Source organism: Nilaparvata lugens, chromosome 8, assembly GCF_014356525.2.
Source record: "Nilaparvata lugens isolate BPH chromosome 8, ASM1435652v1, whole genome shotgun sequence".
Classification (NCBI taxonomy): domain Eukaryota; kingdom Metazoa; phylum Arthropoda; class Insecta; order Hemiptera; family Delphacidae; genus Nilaparvata; species Nilaparvata lugens.
Genome location: NC_052511.1, coordinates 5,770,976 through 5,795,385, shown reverse-complemented (window position 1 = coordinate 5,795,385; position 24,410 = coordinate 5,770,976). Strand labels below are relative to the sequence as shown.

General features: G+C 36.7%; 1 protein-coding gene across 5 annotated transcripts in view; it reads left to right on the top strand.

Annotated features, from left to right (window-relative positions):
• Nucleotides 1-24,410, top strand: part of LOC111064177 (caskin-2) — a 446,738-nt gene that overhangs the window by 378,226 nt on the left and 44,102 nt on the right. For all 5 annotated transcript variants that reach the window (XM_039433812.1, XM_039433816.1, XM_039433815.1 and 2 more), the window contains one exon: nucleotides 23,658-23,858. In XM_039433812.1, the coding sequence (XP_039289746.1) occupies nucleotides 23,658-23,858 (201 nt within the window). The remainder of the gene's footprint in view (nucleotides 1-23,657; nucleotides 23,859-24,410) is intronic.

Here is a 24,410-nt window from a genome sequence, read left to right as displayed (position 1 = left end):
AATTTAGTTCACCAATACACAGAAAACAGTACAAAGATGTGGCAATCGATGTGAAAAAAACAATAATTATTATTCTTAATATCTATATCAACTATCTGAAAAAAACGTGTTTGTTAAACACATGAATAAAGGAATCTGAATCTGAACTCTTTCTCCCTGTCCTTCTCTTTCTCTTTTTCTGTTCCTTCGTCTTTTCCTCTCCTTACACGTCGTTAACGTTCTTCACTTTTCAATATATCTGTATTATCATTTCTTTGTACCCTCCTTCTTGATATTTCATTTTCCTCATTCTTTCTTGAATCTTTAGCATTTTTCTTCTTTTCTCTTTATCCTTCTCTGTATTTTCATCTACTTTTTTCTTCTCCTCCTTCACTGTAATTTCTTCTTCATTCTCTCTCCTTCACGTTATCTATTGTCCATCTCCCTCCCATACTATCAGTTTACCTTATCCTTTCGATGTTACATGTTTATCCTTCTTTTCTTCCATTCTTTCTCTCCCCTCTTCTTTTTGTCTCTTCTCCCTCTTCTCATCATTTTTCTCTGCTCCCATTCCTTCCCAATTTTCTTGTCTCTGTAATCTTAACGCTCTTTTGAAATCTACTTCTCATTATAAGTTTCTTTTCGCAAACTTCTGTTCCCAATTATTATTCATGTTCCAAACCTCTTGCGAACCTTCTCCATTTCTTTTTGTTCCTAACAACCTTCTTCTCCCATGCTCTATCATCTTACAGATGGAATTAAATAGAGAATGCATTTATTCAAATGCTAATTAATATATAATTATTATTTAACGAAAATCCTAAATAAAATCACCCCGAAGAGCTCTGCTACTGCAGACATTGACAACAGGGTTTACAGCTAGATGGAAATTCATCTCATTCAATTCATTCAATTTTTGGATAGTAGTTCTCATCGAATTTCCATCTAGCTGTAAACCCGTTGTCAATTGTCTCAGTAGCAGAGGTCTTCGGGGTGATTTGCTGCATTTATTTAGGATTTTCGTTAAATAATAATTCTCTATCATCTTCTTTCCCTCTGGCCTTCTTCCTAGCTGGCTTCTTCTTCTTCCTTCTCCTCTCCCTTTACTATCTTCTTCCTCTCCTTTCTCTACTTTCATCTCTCGCTCCTCCTTCTTTTCACCCTTTCCCACCTTTTTCTTTCCCTTTCCTTCCTTTTTTCTCCCCTCCTACCTTATTTTTTCTTCCTATCTTCTCCACCTCTCTCAATCCAACTCCACCCTCTTTCCACCCCAATACCTCCCCCGCCACCCTACCATACTCACGTGTTCCTGCTTTCTTTATTCAATTTCGACCCCTATAATGTTGCACCAGCATGTTCCTCAACATAATGTTGCAGTGCAGCTCGTCAACAACGTCTCTTCCTATTTTCATAACAATGTATCTCTTTGAAGCTCCATTTTTCCCTGTATTACAATGTAGGGAAACAGCTGAGGGAAAATGGAAATGAATTTGACAAAAGATATTATACTCTACCAAGTACCACCACCGGCAAGATTATCGTTTCGAGTTTCCTTCCTTACAGGAAAAGGATTTCATATTAGAATCCTTGCAAACAATTTTCATTTTATTGTTTCCACTCTGTCTTGAAATTACGGTATAGGGTAACCGTCCACATGAACCGTATTCAACCGATCTGTTCGGCCGTTGGATCGGACGAATCTGCCGGCCGTTAATTCGGCCGAATATGGTCGTCAATTGGAACAGTTTACGTCAATCTAGTTGCCAATTATTGAATTAACTACTATCATAGCCCCAAAATTTATCATAAACAATGATTACATTGAGATTTTGAAAATTGAATAAACAAATATCCACTAAATTAGTTATTCATTATAATAATCTTATCTTCAGATCCTATTTGTTCAGCAATCTTTGTCCACAGATTCCTTTGAATATCACGACGATGATATCTTTTGTCTTGCATATCCCACAATGGAACAATCATGGTAGAACCAAACTTATCAACTTTGAACCAAACACTCTTGAACCAAACTTAACAACTTTTCATTGTCCATAGTTACAACTACAAAACAGAACAACTTCAAAAAACAAAAACAAACAAGAATGTGAAACAATTTTAGGTTAGGAACAATTTGTTTTCTCAGCTCGACTAGTTAGTTCGGCCGGATAGAGCCGGAAAATCCCATTCAATTCGGAACGAAAACTTGTTCGGCCGTGCACGGCCGTATGAACTTGTTGCAATGGACGAGCATCTATTCCTTTCTTTTTTGGGGGATCGTTCGGACGAGTTCGGCAGTTTTCGGCCGATGCTAGTTCTGACAATAACGGTTCTAGTGGACGGCCAACCATATTATTCAAAGTCTGGATTTTGTGATCATATTTTCTTTAAAACATTTATGTTGTGATGCTATCGTAAAGTACGTTATTTGTTTGATGTGTATTTTTTCCTTTGTAATCTCTAATATAATAGAGGAAAGAAATTTGGCTCATATACATGTACGTGAAAGGAAATTCCTAATGACGCATCATCACGTCTGAACTACTGGACTGATTAACTTGAAATTTTGCATATAGATTCTCAATTTACTGAGGATGGTTATAGGCCTATTATAAATTCTTCAACATTTCAGTAAATCAGGTTTTCAGTTTGTCAAGTTTATAATTAGACCCTTGCGGAGCACGGGTTACCTGCTTGTGTTGAATAAAAAGATTAGATGTTGTCTAGTCTTTCCATGTAGTCTTCTAATTCAGTTAGTACCACCATAGAGAAACAATAGCGTAAGTAGATACCCATGGTATAGGGAATTTATGTCGCTTCTTTTACTGTTATCTCAAGCCGATTACTGTCGATTATTGTCAATTTTTACTGTTTTGTTGGGGTGAGATTGTATGAACGGCACAATTTGAGAGACTACCAGCGTTACACAGCTGCATGGGAAAGAACTACGTGAACTATCTGCTTGGGATAACAGTAAAAGTAGCGACATAAACGCCCTATACCATGGGATATCGTTTCTCTATGGTACCACCATAATAATTCTGTTACCTACTCAGCCTTTGTCATGTCGTTAATTAATGTATAAATTTGATTGACGATTGATCTCTGTTCTAACTACAGTGTAATTATCTAAACTTATCTTATTTTGCTATGTTCCATATATCGTGTGATGTGTCGTATTTTTCAAATATGTTTATCCTACTATATTTCCATTTAATAATACTTTTTCTTGATTACAGGTGAGTCAATGCTGCAATTATTTGAGCGTCTATCATGGTATTCGTGAGTAGTTATTTCAGATTTTAAAAATTATTTCCCACATTCTACTAATTTTTTTCAACAATTTCGTTATGGATTGAATTGTTGTTATTTCTGAAGAGCTGAATTGTTTGAAAGAGAAAGGATTTTTTATCTTATTCTCAATGTTTAAATTACGAAATGATTACAGGTTTTATGATTGTACAAAAGTACGTAATGTCGAAAACGCTACATGTTCTCACAGAAAACTCAGAAGTTTTTAAAATAAAATATTGAGAACATGAACAATGTTAACCTTTCATATGGAATGAACTTGACTTTATGGTTAAAACCACTAATCAAATCAAATCGAAAATTCTTTATTGGTTCTTCAAAACAAAAAATATACAAAAAAACTAAACAATTTATTCAAACAATTTGAGATACTAGTTTCGATCGTTACTCCATCATCAATCCCTAGTAAACTGCAAGCTTTCAAAAAAACTGCAAACATTCAGAAGGAGGATTATTATAGTGTGGGTGAAGCCACAATTTGGCGTGTCTTGTCTCGGCCAATGACAGTAGAGCTCAACCTCCATTGGTCAACAGCTATTGGCCAATCGTAGGGCTTCTCCCACTCTTTATATTCTGATGCTCAATGTTTAAGCTTTCACTTCACTAAAGATTAATGATGTTTGTAACATGTGATACTAGTAGTTCTGTGAACAGTAGACCTCACGCAGTATTCTTATCCACAAGTACCTGATTGAAACTATAGACCTTATGGAAATACAGCAATAGACTGGCTTTCCACACATCTGTGTAATCATGTTAGCTGATTGTAACTTGAAATTTTGCATATAGATTCTCAATTTACTGAGGATGGTTTATACCTATATGCCTATTATAAATTCTTCAACATTTCAGTAAATCAGGTTTTCAGTTTGTCAAGTTTATAATTAGACCCTTGCGGAGCACGGGTTACCTGCTTGTGTTGAATAAAAAGATTAGATGTTGTCTAGTCTTTCCATGTAGTCTTCTAATTCAGTTAGTACCACCATAGAGAAACAATAGCGTAAGTAGATACCCATGGTATAGGGATTTATGTCGCTTCTTTTACTGTTATCTCAGCCGATTACTGTCGATTATTGTCAATTTTTACTGTTTTGTTGTTGGGGTGAGATTGTATGAACGGCACAATTTGAGAGACTACCAGCGTTACACAGCTGCATGGGAAAGAACTACGTGAACTATCTGCTTGGGATAACAGTAAAAGTAGCGACATAAACGCCCTATACCATGGGATATCGTTTCTCTATGGTACCACCATAATAATTCTGTTACCTACTCAGCCTTTGTCATGTCGTTAATTAATGTATAAATTTGATTGACGATTGATCTCTGTTCTAACTACAGTGTAATTATCTAAACTTATCTTATTTTGCTATGTTCCATATATCGTGTGATGTGTCGTATTTTTCAAATTATGTTTATCCTACTATATTTCCATTCTAATAATACTTTTTTCTTGATTACAGGTGAGTCAATGCTGCAATTATTTTGAGCGTCTATCATGGTATTCGTGAGTAGTTATTTCAGATTTTAAAAATTATTTCCCACATTCTACTAATTTTTTTCAACAAATTTTCGTTATTGGATTGAATTGTTGTTATTTCTTGAAGAGCTGAATTGTTTGAAAGAGAAAGGATTTTTTTATCTTATTCTCAATGTTTAAATTACGAAATGATTACAGGTTTTATGATTGTACAAAAGTACGTAATGTCGAAAACGCTACATGTTCTCACAGAAAACCTCAGAAGTTTTTAAAATAAAATATTGAGAACATGAACAATGTTAACCTTATTCATATGGAATGAACTTGACTTTATGGTTAAAACCACTAATCAAATCAAATCGAAAATTCTTTATTGGTTCTTCAAAACAAAAAATATACAAAAAAACTAAACAATTTATTCAAACAATTTGAGATACTAGTTTCGATCGTTACTCCTCATCAATCCCTAGTAAACTGCAAGCTTTCAAAAAAACTGCAAACATTCAGAAGAGGATTATTATAGTGTGGGTGGAGCCACAATTTGGCGTGTCTTGTCTCGGCCAATGACAGTAGAGCTCAACCTCCATTGGTCAACAGCTATTGGCCAATCGTAGGGCTTCTCCCACTCTTTATATTCTGATGCTCAATGTTTAAGCTTTCACTTCACTAAAGATTAATGATGTTTGTAACATGTGATACTAGTAGTTCTGTGAACAGTAGACCTCACGCAATACTCTTATCCACAAGTACCTGATTGAAACTATAGACCTTATGGAAATACAGCAATAGACTGGCTTTCCACACATCTGTGTAATCACTTGTTAGCTGATTTAAGATGAATAATTCTATAGTCTGATTTTTACTCTAATATTGGCGTATGAAGGAGCCTCCTTTTTCCTTTTATATTATCCTTGAAATACAAAATTTCTAAAAACCTTGTACATACGTCGACGCGCAATTTAAAAAGGAACATACCTGTCAAATTTCATGAAAATCTATTACCGCGTTTTTCCGTAATTGCGCAACATATAAACATTTAAACATACGAACATTTAAACATTAAGAGAAATGCCAAACGGTCGACTTGAATCTTAGACCTCACTTCGCTCGGTCAACTAGTATATCAGATTGTTCTAGTAAATCAGTGACTTTGACAATATCAAGAAATTTTCATCCAATACCGTTAATATTGTCTTTTTAATATTGTTGAAGTACTTAGTGCTGGTTGCACAAAGCCGGTTAAATTTCAACCGTGATTAGTTTCACGAGAACCAATCAGAACCGTCTTATCAAAAAGGACTTCTCTGATTGATTCTCGTGAAATTAATCACGGTTAAAATTTGACCGGCTTTTGTACAGCCGGGCCTTAATATTCATTTTGAAACCTTCTGTTTTTTTTCTAGCGTTTTTGAAATTGATATACATTTTTGTACTCCTGTCATTGGTAAGACATGTGATTGGTCATTTGAGGTCTCCTCCCCTAATTTTATCGATTGAGTTTCCCAATCAATAGAGAAAAATCAATTCTTGATGGTTAGAAGGTTAGAATCATAGAGAAACAATAGCGTAAGTAGATATTCCATGGTATAGGACGTTTATGTCGCAACTTTTACTTTTATCTCAAGCCGATTACTGTCGATTATTGTAGATTCTTACTGTTTTGGCCGGGTGAGATTGTATGAACGGCACAATATGAGAGACTGCCAGCGTCACACAGCTTCACGGGAAAGAACTACGTGGACTATCGGCTTGAGATAACAGAAAACGTTACGACATAAACACCCTATACCATGGGATATCTACTTATGCTATTGTTTCTCTATGTTAGAATCCATCTTGAACGGGCGGATCATTAATTTCCATTATGATCATTATTCACATCGCTTATGCACAATCCTAACGATTATGTGGGTATCACCCTTGGCAACTAAAATACTCAATTGTTTAGAAGAAAATAATAGAGAAAATGATCGTCCCACTTGTTGATTAGATCTATCGTAATGATCTATGAATTATCTTAATGATGCATATCAATTTCAGTTGATATGCAAGGTCAGATCAATTTCAATTGATGTATACCAATCTCAGTAAGAATTTGTAGAGGAAATTCTAGTGTAAAAAACAAAATAATTTTGGTTTGAAATAAAAAAAAAAAATCAGAGGACATTCAAATATTTGTAAAATATAAATAGAATTATAAATAGAATTGAAAAATATAAGAATTTACTCGTGCTATGAAAAATTGGGTTTAAAAATAAAACAACCAGAAAAATTAAAATATATTTATATAAAATATAGAAAAAATTACAAACGAAATATAGCCAATTTACTACCAGCACAGAATACAATTATATGAGTTTTCTCTGCTACCAGATAACCACCAGTTTAGTAGAGTAGCAAACGCAGAAAAGAGCTGCTAAGGAAATTAAGTTTCAACAAAATAATATTAGCTTAAAATAAAAAAACAATCAGAGGACATTGAAATATATGTTAAATATAAATTTCAATTTCAATTTCAATTCATTAAAAACACACAAAACAAGACAAAACAAAATTACAAAGATTTACGAAACAATAAAACACCATAAATGTTACAATATAAAAAACCATGGGCTGAGTGTTGGGGTGTGTTGGAGAAGAGAAAAAAAAGAGAGGAAGATACCAGCCAACTATGGTTTCCCATGTAATAGGCAGGCAAAGAAGAGAAGAGAAGTAATGAGGAAAAAAAGGAAGGGAGAAATGGGGGGAAGGAAGAAAACAGAGGAATAGGTACTCAAAATAAAGGTAAGCGAGTCTACTGAAAAATGAAAAAAACTAATGAAAAAACAACGCTGGAGCAGAAATCTCGAGTCATATATCTAAATGGAAAGAAGAATTACTGTATGTCCAGTTTAATTTTTCCGCTGATCTTATTGTCCATGAGAAAGTGATTTGGAATGAGGTTTATTATTTTAGTACCTATGTAAATTAATTGCCTCTTATACATTCAATATTAGTGTATAGGTTATATTTGTTAGCAGTGGCCCTTAGATATAATAATTAAAAGTAGAGTTTATTGTGAGAGGAAAATCGGATCTATATTTTATTAAGTACTCAATTACGGTTTTTATGCATAATTGCGTATAGCATGACCTCAAAATCACTAAAAACCATATCCGTTGGATAGAGCCTGGGTTTGCTTAATATAGTTTTAATTATCAGTTTTTGTGCTACAAATAATTCAGCAATATGACAGTTGAAACAGCCTCCCCAAACAACTATGCCATACTGCAGAATTGACTTGACTAGAGCATGATACATCATTTTCAGGTGGTTCTTATTAAGAATTCTGTTAACTTGGTAAAATTTAAAAGATAAATATCTAATTTTTCTACAAATAGAATTATAAATAGAATTGAAAAATATAAGAATTTACTCGTGTTATGAAAAATTTGGTTTTAAAAATAAAACAACCAGAAAAATTGAAATATATTTATATAGAGTATAGAAAAAATTACAAAGGAAAGATAGCCAATTTACTACCAGATAGGCACCAGTTTAGTAGAGTAGCAAACACAGAAAAGAGCTCCTAAGGAAATTCAAGTTTCAACAAATTGTTTTCATCATAAACGACTAATGTAGAGCATGATTCATAACTGAAATTGAGTGTGGCATGCAAGCATTCTAATTCCTCACACACCCTTTTTCACTCACTCTCTTTTATCTGTAATTATCTCTCTCTTTCTCTCTTGCTCTCTATTCTTTCCTTGTTCTTCTCTGCTGCCAAGACTGGACCACTGTCATTCTGGAATCATTCAGCGGGGACCAATTTAGTGGAACTTAACAAAGCGCCGTTTTAATTAATTATTGCCTACACACTCGTTGTGCTTCATTAAATGGATAGTTCTTCTCCTCCAACTCCTCCTCCGACTCCTCCTCCTCCTCATCCTTCTCCTCCAACTCCTCCTCCTCCTCCTCCTCCTCTCTCCTCCTCCCATCTGTCCTCATCCTACTCCTTCTTCTCCACTCCACCTTCTCCTTCTTCTTCTCTTTCGTCTCGTCTACTATTTCTTCTCTCCCTCAGTTCCCTCCTTCTCCACCTTCTCCTCCACCTACTCTTCTTCTTTCTTCTATATTTTTGCTTCTTCTCGTACTTCTCCTCCCTCTTCTTCTCTTCCATTTCTTGTCTCCCTCTTCTTCTTCTTTGTATTCCTCCCAATCGTCTCTTCCCATTTTATTGTTATGGTTGGTGTTGTTGTTGCTCTTCTTCTCCTTCTTCTTCTTCTTCTTCTTTTTTTCCTTCTTCTCCTCCTCAATCTTTTTCTTCTTCTTCTTTTCTTCTTCTTCTTTTTTCTTCTACTTCTTCTTCTTCTTCTTCTTCTTCTTCTTCTTCTTCTCCTTCCTCCTTCTCCTCTTATCTTCATCATCTGCCTCTTCCTCATCTTTCACTTACTCTCTTCCTTATCTTCCTCCTACACCTCTTCCTTTTCCTTGTTCTCATATTTTTCTGTCCTTTCATCTTTTTCTCTTGTTCTTTGTCTCCATATACTCAGCTTGGAGGGTTGAGTTTAAGAGAGGGCCGGCTGCGCCCTTACTCCGCCCTCCTAGGTAAAAATAAAGGCAGCTATTCTATTCTATTCTATACTCCTCAGCCTTCTCCTTTTCTTCTCCTTCTTCATCTTTTTTCCTTCTCCTCCCCATATTCTTCCCCTATCCTCAACCTCTCTCTTCATCCTCTTCAGTTCCATCCAATTGTGTCAACAACACTCATAATAATTAATTGTTGTGAAGTGGATGTGTGAAATAGAATGATTGGTTTCTCGCTTCCATGTTCTAAACACATCCAATGCGGATGTTTACAAGTTGTGCTGGAAATGGCTTTTGCAGCTTTTCTCTATTTTTGAGGTCCACTTTTATTTTCGGATATAAACAGTGCTACATCCAAAAGTTTAAAAAGTGGATTTTTCCATAAAATGTATTTGACAACATAATATTGGTGTTTTATTCGGATTTAATCTTCAAGTTGATATTATGTATTCATATAATCTTCAAAGTTGATATCCTCAAAAGCGGAATTCCATTAATAACCTAGAAGAAATCATTCCAATGGCCAGCAAGACGATATGAATGTCTTACCACAAAATGGCGGCCTCTGCTTCGTTGCAGTTCTCTGATTGGCTGTTGCCTGATTAGCTGTCGTGTGATTGGCTGTTGACTTGAACCTGCCTCTCCTAGTTTAGAAAGTGGGAGGAGATTGAGTTACTCATATATAGTTTTTGAAGTTAGTAAATTTACACTATATAAAATTTAGGAGTTTGTAATTGTATTGAGAGTAAACTACTCATACATAGTTTTTGAAGTTTGTGAATTTACACTATATAAAATTTAGGAGTTTGTAATTGTATTGAGAATAAACTAATCAATAAATGAGAAATAACTAAAATAAGAAGAATTTCAATTCTTATTACAGCTGTAGTTTTCTGTAAAGTGTGAAGTTTTTAGCTCAAAAATTTCTAGTTTCATTCAAAATTTAGACTTTTAAAATAATCATTAACTTACTGTTCTAGATTTTTTAATTCTAGACTCTGATAGTATCTATTTGATTCAAAATTTGCTCGTTTATCTGAGTATTGAAGAGCGTAAATTGTATTTTGAAAAGTGAAAGTGACATAACCAACATTTTGATTTGGACAGTGTACAGAAGTATAAATTGGAAATGGGACAGTTTTGAGCATGAGCCTTTTGTGCCTTTCCTCATGTTAAGTATTTGGACACAATGAGAGAAATAAATAAATAAAAAATAAAATTTGACTAGATCTCATCATCCTCAGAATCTCATCATTTATGTATTCTTAGGCTCAACTCACACCTACTCGACTCTGGTCGAGAAGAGACTCGACTATAGTGGAGAGCATGTGTTTTCAAGTGGTGACAATAGAATAAAATGGTTTCACTAGAATCGACTGTTCTGAGTGTCATCATTTGAAAACACATGCTCTCGACTAGAGTCGAGTCTCTTCTCGACCTGAGTCGCGTAAGTGTGAGTTGAGCATTATCCTGAGAATTCCTTTACACCAGACCTGAGCCAGCCAGGTCACACGATATTACTAATGCTATTATTGACCGAGCGAAGTGAGGTCTAAGATTGAAGTCGACGGTTTGGCATTTCTCTTAATGTTTAAATGTTTGAATGTTTATATGTTTCTATGTTGCGCGTTTACGGCGAAACGCGGTAATAGATTTTCATGAAATTTGACCTTGTTCCTTTTTTAATTGCGCGTCGACGTATATACAAGGTTTTTGGAAATTTTGCAGACTATGGAATTATTCATCATAAATCAGCTTACAAGTGATTACACAGATGTGTGGAGAAGCCAGTCTATTGCTGTATTTCCATAAGGTCTATAGTTTCAATCAATGTACCTAGAATACAAGGTACCTTGGTTCCAATCAGGTTGTGGATGAGAATTCTGCGTGAGGTCTACTGATCACAGAACTACTAGTTTTCCGACGATGTAGCTTCTTGATGCTAATCACTAATCTCTCACTATTTTATTTTTGTCCTTACTGACCTTAAACCGAAGTGAGCGGGTAGTACTGAAAAGTAATTAACTTAATGGAAAAAGGTATAATAAAGATTTCTGAAAATCTGTTCACTCATTATTATTAATATCATTAATATAATAATAATCAACTAGTCCTATTAAAATACTTTATCAAAATACTCATCACATCTCATTTTAAACTGAATTTCCCAATTTAATCCCACAGGCGTACTAAAGATGGATGAAGTAACAGATTATAATATGATAATACTATTACTAATATCTATCCGGTACCCTTATTCTACAATAATCTCAATTGAACACCATTTCACAGTTGGAAAATATTGATTTCCCACCGAATAGATTGTATTCCGAAATGATGTTACTGAATAGAAATCTCCCCTCCTCTTTCCATGAAGTGGAAAATCACTTCAACAAAGCTTTTCACGCCCCTCTCTCACAGCATGACTCTGTCAAGCAGGGGAAGTGCTTGGGGGGGAGGGTAGGACGGTACATTGCCTCAATAGAAGCATCTGCAGCAATCGTCATAACGATGATACGAGAGCGTAAATCGAAATCATCAAAGCAGTGTTATGTCTGAGAGACGTCATCTTTTTTACGTCAGTGTAGTTGACAGTGGTGGCATACGGTGTCTGATTGAGAGCTGTCGAAATTGTGATTTTTCTAGCAGCATCAAGGGGGGAATCATGGAGCGGGTGGAAATATAGGGGGGAGGTTAATGCATGCCAGGTATAGAAACAAACTTCAAAATCCTCCCTCGAACCCTCTAAAATCGCTTGAGAGTGTCTTCTCTCCTTCGCACGTTGTTTACACTCCGGGGGGTGTTAGAGTGTGGGGGGTGTAGGTCGTGAAAAAACAAATCTCGCGCAATTCATGCCTCAAAAGTGGAGGCGGATGTTTTGTTTTGTTTTAGACTCCTTGTTTTGTTTTACTATATATACGTACGGTACGTCGCACACTTCTCTCGCCCTCTTATTGAAATCATAACAGAACGGGATATTATAACCCCCCTCCCTTCCTCTTGTACCTATCCTTTCAACCTTCCCCTCTCCTCTTATATCTTCCTCCTCCTCCTCCCACCCCCGCTTTTTGGCGTGCTCCATCTGTCGTGATTTGAATCTCGATGAAAAGTCATCATCTCAACATCATCATCATCATCATGTTCATCATCCGATAGGAGGGAGGGGAATGTCGCTGATGTGTGAAGTGTGAACAACTGTTTCGGGAGGGGGGTTTCATTGCTACCTCGACGTTTGTTTTCAGGAAATAATTTTGAAAGTTGTCTTATCTCTTGAACAGTGTCGAAATCGAAATTTTTCTCCTGTTGGAATCGTTGTTTTACTTTATGTTTTGGGATAGAATTGGAATATTGACGAAATCGATTTTTTTACTTTCCTTTCCCTATTACCATAGGTAAGGAAAGTATTGCTTTCCGAAAAAAATCAAGGTACCCCAATTTGTAAATTTCTATACGTTTCAAGATCCCCTGAGTCCCTGAATCCCTGATCCCCTATGTGTGTGTGTGTGTGTGTGTGTGTGTGTGTGTGTGTGTGTGTGTGTGTGTGTTGTGTGTGTGTGTGTAGCTGCGTACACATATTCGTGCTTCCAACCCGCACCGAGCACGCTCCTCCCTCGTACCGCCCTCGTACCACCATCGAACCACAGTCGCACCGCCCACGCACCCATCATGAACGTTAAGGAAGATGTTAGATCTTCTTGCGTTCCCTGGTCGAACCACTGTTGCTCGCCGGTCGTTCATCAATCGCTCTGCTGGAGTGTCGTTCGGTCTTGGAGCAGAGTGAAAGTCTGTACGCACCTTACGAGTGTATGTGCGTCTGTGTACACGATATCTCATCTCCCAATCAACGGAATAACTTGAAATTTGGAACTTAAGGTCCTTCCCCGATAAGGATCCGACACGAACAATTTCGATCAAATACAATCAAGATGGCGGATAAAATGGCGAAAATGTTGTCAAAAACAGGGTTTTTCGCGATTTTCTCGAAAACGGCTCAAACGATTTTGATTAAATTCATACCTACAATAGTTATTGATGAACTCTATCAACTGCCAGAAGTCCCATATCTGTAAAAATTTCAGGAGCTCCGCCTTATCTATGCAAAGTTTGATTTTAGATTCCCAATTATCAGGCTTTGGATACAATTTGAACAAAAAATTTTGAGTGGAAAAGATTGAGCATGAAAATCTCTGCAATTAATGTTAAGCAACATTTTCACCTAAAATTGAAAATAAGCTCGAAATTCGAGAAAATGTGATTATCCAATTACAAACTGTTGGCAACAGTTGATTCTATTAAATCATTCACTATGGAGAGATGGCAGACCTCGTATGTCTACAGCGTTATTGTCCTGTCACCAGCTGGCTCTGATCTTCGTTTATAAGTAGACTTGAGATGCGCGAGAACACTAGCGTCAGGTGATCAATTCTCATAACGGCAAGGAAAGTTGTGTGAGTGCGCCACACCAGATTTTATAAAATATTTTGTGACGTAGCCTTATCTACTACTGTATCGTCAGGCTGAATAAATTGATTGATTGATTGCCTGGCTGGCTGCGCGCCTTGGCTGCCTGGTCTAGTAAGGGCACAAGGTATTTATTGTAGAAAACTTTGGAATTTTCTCTTCGGTAATATCGCTCTCTGTTTAAAACAGACGCAAGTAGTCCGACAAATCATGACAAGAAATTTCTCACGGTCAATGTGCTCTGATTGGAGGATGGAGACCAGCATTTAGTCAGCGCTACGCATCATTATTAAAAGAAATCCGATAACTAAAAATCAAGAATCAGAAGCAGCCGATAGAGAAGAAGCTGATATGCTGTACTGATGAGCATGTGATGAAAATGCTAATAGGATGATAACAGTGTGTTGGGCAGAGCTGAGATGAATGATTATCATAATGATATTGATGATGGTGATGATGATATGATGATGATGATGATGATGATGATGATGATGATGATGATGATGATGATGAAGACTTGCTTGCGAATCGGCAAATGAAGCTACCATCGGAGAAGAAGAGAAATGAGAAGGAGTAGGAGGAGGTGAAGAAGAGGAAGAGGTTGAGCTGGAGGAAGAAGAAGATAGAGGCGGAGGAGAAGGAAAAGAAGAAGGAGAAGGACGAGGAGAAGGAGAAGAAGAAAAAGGAGAAGGATGGGGAGGAGAAGGAGGAGGAAGAGGAGGGTAAGGAGGAGGATGAGGAGAAGACGGAGAAGAAGAAGTAGTAGTGAAAGGATAATTATTAAGAATGAGAAGTGGAAAAAGTAATAGAAGAAGAGGATGGAGAAGGAGAAGAAGAAGGAGAAGGGTGGGGTGGAGGAGGGTAAGGAGGAGGATGAGGAGGAGACGGAGAAGAAGAAGTAGTAGTGAAAGGATAAGAAGAAGGAGAAGGGTGGGGTGGAGGATGGTAAGGAGGAGGATGAGGAGGAGACGGAGTAGAAGAAGTAGTAGTGAAAGGATAATTATTAAGAATGAGAAGTGGTAGAAGTAATAGAAAAAGAGGATGAAGAAAGAGAAGAAAAATAAAAAGATGAAGACTGTATCATCATAAAATTGAAGCATCGTAATTAAAGCGTTGCTGTTTTCTTCTCCTCTTGTGATAGTGATGAGAGACTTGGCTCATCTGCATTACAAATAGCTCAAGACAGGTTCATCTGATTTCATGTGAAAATTATTATGCTCTGAAAAAGGGGGCGATCCACAGTTTTGTAGGCTGTAGCTGGGATGCTCGAATTTCGCAATTGATACATTTCTCGTACATTACACAGTGAGTATAGAATGTAATAGTATATTTCGCACCTAGAGCAGAAAATTAGATTTTTCCGGCTCGAAATCGGTTTTCAAGTCCGAGGCCATAGGCCGAGGACTAGAAAAGATTGAGAGCCGGAAAAACATTTTTGCCCGTGGTTCGAACGATATTTTCAGCCACACTACAGGTATTGCTGACAAAATAAATAAAGAATACAAAATAAAGAATACTCGTTATCGTACCTATCTCTTGATTTTAGTGGTATACGATTTGCAGTCAGGATTTCAGACTCTTTTAAAATTTCACTTGGTATATCACAGGTGTCGTCATCTTCAAGCATTTTTGAAAATTTGGAATGCGCTAATCAACAATAAATAATAATTGAATAAAATCATAATAATTATTATTACAATAATAATTCGAACTGAAATCATGGCGACTTCAGCTGATGAAGAAAGTGGACACTCGCCCGATCTGGCAACAATAAATAATTGAATAAAAATGGTTGCAAAGCGAATGCTGAATTAGTTTGATTTGAAATTCGAACTGAAATCATGACGACTTCAGCTGATGAAGAAAGTGGACACTCGCCCGATCTAGCGGATGACTTATTAACTACGGACTTCCAAGCGGCTGGAAAGAGGACACTTTCTGGCCTAGACCGGAAAAGAAACCTATTTCTCACCTCAGACGAGAGTCGTCCGCAAACAAGGTCTTTCAGATCTACGTAGGGACTGGAAACAGCTGCTTTCTGTGCAGTGTGGCGAAAACAAAATAGAATGTAATGTAAAATTACATTCTATACTCTCTGACATTACAATCTTGAAACTAAAACCTGGCACATTCTTGACAAGAAGCGAAAGATCTCATCACGACAATAGGAAACAAAGAAACAGTAGGCGTACAAAGGTACGAGAAAGCACAAAGATAAGGGGTAAGAGAAGGGAGTACGTCTACCGCTCACAGATTACCTTCCTGTAGGAAGTTTCCCCCAAGTATTGTCTCTAGTGAGGTTCACGTTATAACGGCAGTATTTGATCAACATTGGTGTTGCTATCCTTGTCTATCATTCAACAAAGCAGATAGTGCTATCCTTTTCTATCTCCGCAACGTTGCCACATCATGTTATAACAATGTAGAAATTTAATTAACTGACAAAATATTTAGTCTCAATCAAGAAAATTAATAATGTAATCATTGAAGAATATATTATTTTCTCTATGAATGAAATATAATTGATTATTATAAGATCTAGCAGGTAACCCGTGCTCCGTAAGGGTCCATTTTGAAACTTGACAAACTGAAAACTTGACTGAGTGGGATATTGTAGAGTTTGAAGTTGGCATAGAACCGTCCTCAGTTAATTGAGAAACTGTATGCAAAATTTAAAGTTGAATTCAGTCCAGTAGTTTAGACGTGATGATGCGTCAAACATAATTTTCATATCCCGTACGTGTATAAGCCAGTTCTTTCCGTTATTATAGTATAGATAAATTCTTGATACTAACATATCATAACTTTATGCTAACATAATGAAGTGATATAACTCAAATCTTGTTCAGAAACCTTCCTCAACTTAAATGTCAACCTGACAAAATTGGACTGGCTATTAATTTAGTTACCAATTTTAACCATCTGTTTTTTACCAAGAGGTAGTCTCTCTAGATCAATGTACCTAGAATACGTATTCTAGGTACCTTGCTCTAGAATATAGTTGTATCTATATTATCATAGTTATGTATTCATGTGCCATGAATTGAATTTCAACATTAATTCTGAAAAATCTAGAAGCAAAATTGAAATTCGGGCTTCGAGGTGCACAAGATTGATATTTTTGACCGAGCGAAGTGAGGTCTAAGATTCAAGTCGAAGGGTTTGGCATTTCTCTAAAATTAATGTTTAAATGTTTATATGTTTTTTATGTTGCGCATTTACGGCGAAACGCGGTAATAGATTTTCATGAAATTTGACAGGTATGTTCCTTTTTAAATTGCGCGTCGTCATATATACAAGGTTTTTGGAAATTTTGCATTTCAAGGATAATATAAAAGGAAAAAGGAGCCTCCTCCATACGCCAATATTACCGTAAAAATCAGACTATAGAATTATTAATCATAAATCAGCTGTCTAGTGGACTATAATACTACCCGTTCAAAAACATCGAAAATCTTGAATATGTATCTTTCCATTAACGTTAGTAGACAGTTGACTATAATACTACCCGTTCAAAAACATCGAACATCTTGAAAATTGTATCTTCCCATCAACGTTGTAGACAGTTGCAGCCAGACCTGATAACAGCGCTCACACTCACATTCCGGGACGACACGTCACGGTACGATATACGACAGAAAGCTCTATGTCTATTTAGGATTTCTTCTAGACATTTTCAATTGATAAATTATTTATTAATTTTTGAGAAAACATAACAACAGGTCAATGTAACTCACTGAGCGCGAGGTCTACTGTTTACATAACTACTAGTTAGAATCTATGTGCAAAATTTGAAGATCTAAATCATTCCCGTTTTTCCGGTATGCAATCCACAAGTTGGCATGTTTTGATGCGAACAAACACAACCCTACTCTCTCTTATTATATAGAAGAAGAAGATGAATAGTTGATATTACATTAAATATACCGGTATCAGCTATCATTTACTGACGGTAGTGGCAAGGCAGAGAATTGGCAACGCTGTACGGATATCTTTCTCCACTGCCATTATAACGTGGTTCTCACTTGAGGTAGGTAGGCAAGGAAACATGGTGGCAGTTGATATTTCCTCCCTAGGCTTTCCTAATCATCTTTCCCTTTCTTGTCATCCTTCAACCTTTTCCCCTTTATCCACCCCCTCCATCACCCTTTTCACCTTCTCCTCATCCTCCTCCTCCTCATCTTTTACCTCCTCCTCATCTTCTACCTGCTCCTCCTCTCCTACACGCTTGAATGCCTAGTGCGGTTAGCACTTTATTACAGGGCACTCCTTCCCATTTGTAGCTCAGTGTTTCATATCATGTGCTCTTGAGCTCTGTAGAGCCCTTCGCCCTCCACAACTACAACCCTCCAGAGGAGGAGGAGAAACGTGAGGAGGACCGTGAGGAGGAGGAGGAGGAACGTGAGGAGAAGGAGGATAATGTGGAGGTGATGTTAGAGGTGATGAAGGCTGAGGAATATTTATTTATTTATTTATCTATCTATTTATTTATTTATTTATTTATTTATTTATTTATTTATTATTTATTTATTTATTTATTTATTTATTTATTATTTATTATTTATTTATTTATTTATTTATTTATTTATTATTTATTTATTTATTTTTTTAATTATTCATTTATCTATTGATTTATTTATCTATTTATTCATTTACAATGCAAATGACACTAATGTAATAACATTGAAAGATAAAATAATAAGGTAGTCCTTGTGCTATTTTTCTTCCAAATTTATAGGTGACAAAGTCCAGATATTTGAAGAAAAAGGAGGAGGAGGTAGAAGAGGAGGTGGAGAAGAAGTAGGATCAGGAGGAGGTAGAGGAGTAGGTGATGGTGGAGAGGAGAGGAGGAGAAGTATTTGAAGGATTAGGAGGAGAAGGAGGAGGAAGAGGAACGTGAGGTGGAGGAAAAGAGGAGAAGGAGGATGTTGAGGATGAAGAGATGGAAGAAGAGAATGAGGTGGAGGAGAAGGAAGAGGAGAAGAATAAGTAGGAGGAGGTAGAGGAGGCGGAGGAGAAGATGGATGAATAGGAGGAGGAGGAGGATGTGGAGGAAAAGAGGAAAAGGAGGATGTTGAAGAGGAAGAGGAGAATGAGGTGGAGGATGAGTAAGAGGAAGAGGAGAAGAATTTAGGAGGAGGTAGAGGAGGAGTAGGAGGAGATAGATGAGGTGGAGGAGATGGATGAGTAGGGGGAGGAGGAGTTGGAGGAGGAGGAGAAGGAGGAGGAAGAGCTCTACTTCTTCCACCCGTCACCCTTCACAACTATAACCCTCCACTTTGCTTTGTCACGATCATCTAGATTTTCCTACTTTTTCGACTTCTCATTCACGTTTGTTAGTTTCCCCTTGTACTGTACAACACCCCATCTTTTTCAATTAAGATCGGCCTCTGCATTTGATGGTGGCAGGCCTGAATTCAATTTGTTTGGTGATTGAATATCGGGGGAAATCTTCCAATATTACCGGCCATAAGATCATTGATATATTACAGCTTAGTCGATATCAGTGAGCGAGATGGAAATTTAGAAATAATGATTCGGTCTTGGAAAAATAATCGAGAGATTCACATATTATTACTGGTAGTTCTGTGAACAGTAGACCTCACGCAGTTTTCTCATCCACAAGTATCTGGTGTCACCTATTCACCGGCTTCTCCAGACATCTGTGTAATGATAATAATACATGTAATGAATAATCCACTTGTCAGCTGATTGATTATGAATAATTCTATAGCAATGGTTTACAAAACATCCCACGGCGTGGGTTGCTTTTCGTGGGTCTACTTTGCGGCGGGCCTAATGCATGCAATGAATAATCCACTTGTCAGCTGATTGATTATGAATAATTCTATAGTCTGATTAATCCTATCTTCAGAGTAGATGATGAGTGATATCCGGAGTATGGAGGAAATTCCTTTTCCTTTCATATTATCCTAAAAATGCAAAATTTCAAAAAACCTTGTGTATACATCGACACGCAGTTAGAAAACGAATATTCCTGCCAAATCTTATAGAATTCTATCAACGCGTTTGGCCGTGAATGCGTTACATACATACAGACAGACAAAAGAAAATCCGAGTTAAAACATAGACCTCACTGCGTTCGGTCAATTAAGAAAATGGACTCACAATAAACTTTTCAGTATAGATACCATGGTTCAGTAGGCTTCAATGGGTTGATTTAATTGTTAACTTGACAAACTTGATATTATTGTAAGTTCTCCTCCAAATATTTTCAATTATACTTCATTGGAATTCCTCATACAATCTGTGTATTAAATCAAACGCACACGGCATTAGACGGATGTATGCAAACAGATGAAGAAATCCCTCACCAGGTGATCGAATGTTGCAACGCACACAGACGTCGATCTTTCTTTTTACTTTTCTTGCCCTATTACCATAGGTAAGGAAAGTATTGCTTTCCGAAAAAAAATAAGGTACCCCAATTACTAAATTTCTATACGTTTCAAGGTCCCCTGAGTCCAAAAAAGTGGTTTTTGGGTATTGGTCTGTAAGTGTGTGTATAGCTGCGTATACATATTCGTGCTTCCAACCCGATGTCTCTTCTACGTCGTTTGATTTTTTCTCCGCCTGTCTGTTGCTGTGTCCGTTTGACTTTGTATCATAACGTTTGACTTTGATCCTTCATAACATAGAACTTGAAAAGATTATATCGGAAATTCTAGTCACATGTTTTGGAATCTCCTTAATTTAATAGCTATCTCTGAATATATTCAGCAAAACTCAACTCTTTGGAAGTTCATTCCCGCAGAATTTTTGTTTATGAAAGACATGAGAGTAGATTTCCCTGTCGTATCTCGCGTTGCGTTATAGAAAAATGAAACCCGGTCGTGTTTTCTTCGGACGAAAATGAGGGATGAGGAGTAGGACGAGAAGGTGGAGGAGAAGGAGGAGGAATGGAAGAAGAAGAAGAAGAAAAGAAGGTGGAGGAGGACGAAAAACAGGAGGGAAGAAAAGGATTGAAAGTGAAAAGCGACTTAGTGGATCGTCATCTATGATGTCAGTCTGAAAGAAGCACAGTCTGCTGGAAATGTGGGAAAACCGTTCCAACTTTAAATGGAAGTCATTCATTTTCCTGCTCCACGACACACACACACACACACACACACACACACAACACACACACTCACACACACTCACACACATCTTGGTTGCTCCAGCTTTATTTATGACTCAACTTTCCCACGATTATTTATTTGATTTTCCTTTCCTCCTCCTCCTCCAACTCCTCCTTCTTCTCCTCCTCCTCCTCTTCCTCTTCCTCCTCCTCCGTCATTCAATCTCCTCTTTTTCGAGTCTCTGGTCACCCCGGGGCGATCCCCTGACTTCAAACTGGTGGCTGATATTCCACCTCGGCAATCGGTGCTTGCGAGTTTCTCTTACAATTTTGACAACGCATCGATTCAGTTACTTGCTATGAAATATTGAGTCAACACTGTGAATGAATCTGTGAGATTCTTTTATTTGTGTAACTTGGGGAAATGTGATTGGTGCTTATCTAGATTTTTATCCACGAGATTTCATCGATTCAGTTTGATGAATGAAAGTTCTTGCAGATTGATGTGTGAAATATAGATGCAAAAATAGAAAGAAAAATACAAATCTCAGTACCCTTTTTGAATTATTGACCGAGCGAAGTGAGGTCTAAGATTCAAGTCGACGGTTTGGCATTTCTCTTAATGTTTAAATGTTTATATGTTGCGCATTTACGGCGAAACACGGTAATAGATTTTCATGAAATTTGACAGGAATGTTCCTTTTTTAATTGCGCGTCGACGTATATACAAGGTTTTTGGAAATTTTGCATTTCAAGGATAATATAAAAGGAAAAAGAAGCCTCCTTCATACGCCAATATTGGAGTAAAAATCCGACTATAGAATAAATTATTCATCATAAATCAGTTGACAAGTGATTACACAGATATGTGGAGAAGCCAGTCTATTGCTGTATTTCCATAAGGTTTATAGTTTCAATCAGGTACTTGTGGATGAGAATACTGCGTGAGGTCTACTGTTCACAGAACTACTAGTTTAATCACAACATGTTTCAACATTGATGCCATTTTCAAGCGAAATTAAGTAAATAAATACTGCTGGAAGATTCTTATTTGGATCATATGTTAGTGTATTCATATGATTTTATGAGCTAGGACTGTAAATTTGCCCTATAAAAGAGATAATTATTGATGCAATTTGATCGTGTGATTGTTTCTCATATATTCTATTTAATATTTTTCACGCATTTCATACATATGAATGGAATGAGCCTCTCTTTTCAACTGTATAACCAACGTTATTTACACCAAAATCAATGTTATTTAAGATTATTTATGCTAAAAATAATCTTCAATTTAATCCTTGATCAATATAGGAAGGCTTAACCAATGGGTTTTACCTTCACAAACAATATTTTTATCAATTTAAGTCAAAATAGAATAGGTGCTATAAAAATCAAAGAAAATATTAAGTTTCTATGTCATTTTTTTCATCAATTTCATTCATGTATATGAATTCGATCTTCAACTGGAGAATAAATCTTCTTCACACCATTGAAATTAGGGATTTGTGGAAAATTTGTAAGTTCCGTTAGTAAAATTAGAAAACTTACTTACTTACTCCATGGCACTACAGCCCATCCAGGGCCTTGGCCTCCTCAAGAATGCCTCTCCACTCCTCTCTGTCGGCAGTCTTGCGTCTCCATCCCCTAACGCCTATTTTCCGGAGATCATCTTCCACATCCTCCAGCCAGCGCTTGCGTGGACGTCCTTTCAACCTTCTTCCGCCTGGGTTTTCTCTGAAAACTTTTTTAACGGCTCTTTCATCGCTCAAAGCGTCTCACTTTGATCTCATGTACAATAGGTGGTTTTCTGTACAGGTCACGCAGCTCTTGATTCGAACGAAGTCTCCATTCTCCATCAATACATACTGGACCGTATATTCTTCTCAGAATCTTCCGTTCCCATATACTCAGTAGGTCTTCATCCTTCTTTTTCAAAACCCAGGTTTCTGCCCCGTATAACACAACTGGCTTTATAACAGTTTCATAGATTTGTTGTTTAATTTCCTTGACAGTGTTTTGGATCTCAAGTATTGGCTAAGTGCATAATAACATCGATTTCCTGCCGCTATTTTTGCTTTTATATCAACTTCAACATCGTTATCTTCTGTGATAATAGAACCAAGATATTTGAAGCTTTCCACTCTTTCGAATGTGTAATTATTGCACTCTATGAATCTGTCGCCAATCTGCCGGGCTCTGCTGCTTGCCAGATACTTTGTTTTACTCTCATTAATAATTGAGAGTCCTATTCTGTTGATCCGTCATCGAGCTGTTTAAAGGCATCTTTTAGAGTTTAAAATTAGAAAAAATCATGACAATTTAGTGAATGAAACATGGAAAGATGATAAAGCTTCATACGTTTCACCTATTTCATACATGTAAAAGGATTGAGTTTGATCTTCAACCGAAAAATTATCATTGTAAATGATAAAGTATTATTGTAAATAAATAAATAAACAATAAATATTATTGTTTATTTTATCATTTTTGGTGAGGAATATTATCATTGTAAATAAATAAATAATAAATATTATTGTTTATTATATCATTTTTGGTGAGGAATATTGTTTATTTGAATTGATTGTCATTTGTGATGTATAGGAAATGTTTGTACTCAATGGAAGAAAATTTGAATTTGAAAAAAATGTGAATTGATGGAACTTTATAGTTCACTCCGTATGGGTAGGTAAGTCAGGATCAAAATTCAAGACAGAATTTTGCAATATTTTATATTGTTTAGTTTGACTAATTTGTGTTTTGTTTGTGTGTTTTCAGTGGGAGGCATGAGCCGGCCCCCCAAGCCGGCAGCGCAGGTGAAGAAGGTGGCCCCCCCGGCTGTGCCCGACACAGGGGGCAATATTGGGGGCGGGGGTTTTCGGCATTCGGGCAGTAGTTTCGGATCGGCGGGGTACGGATCGGCCGGAGAGGATCATCCCGTCGTTACCTCCTTCCATGAGCCACCGCACATCTCTAGAGGTACAAACTTGTTCAAGCTATTCATTTACTTTATTTCTGATGTTGTTTTTGGTGAGATCTAGTGATATTCATCCATAATCTTATTATATTAAGCGAGCAATTTCTGTATATATTTGGTTATTTATGCCCAAAAGATTTCGAAAACGGCTCTAACGACTTTCATGAAATTTGGAACATAGTAGGTTTATGATATAAAAATTCGATTGCACTAGGTCTCAACCCTGGCTGGGAAAACTCGCTGAAGACATGAAAATGATAATAATTATCTATCCTTGGAAAAAACACATGATAATTTGTCGTCTGTTGATAACGGAAGATGGGAGTGCCTGTGTGGGAGAGAAACAGAATTATGTTCAGCTGTTAAACTAGCAATCTCACGAGGAATATTATCTAGAAATTTTAATCGACTTGATCAAAATAATCTGATTTGTTGACAATAGATCCGACACGAACAATTTCGATCTGATGCAATTCAAGATGGAGGATAAAATGGTGAAATGTTGTCAAAAACGGGGTTTTTCGCTATTTTCTCGAAAACGGCTCCAACGATTT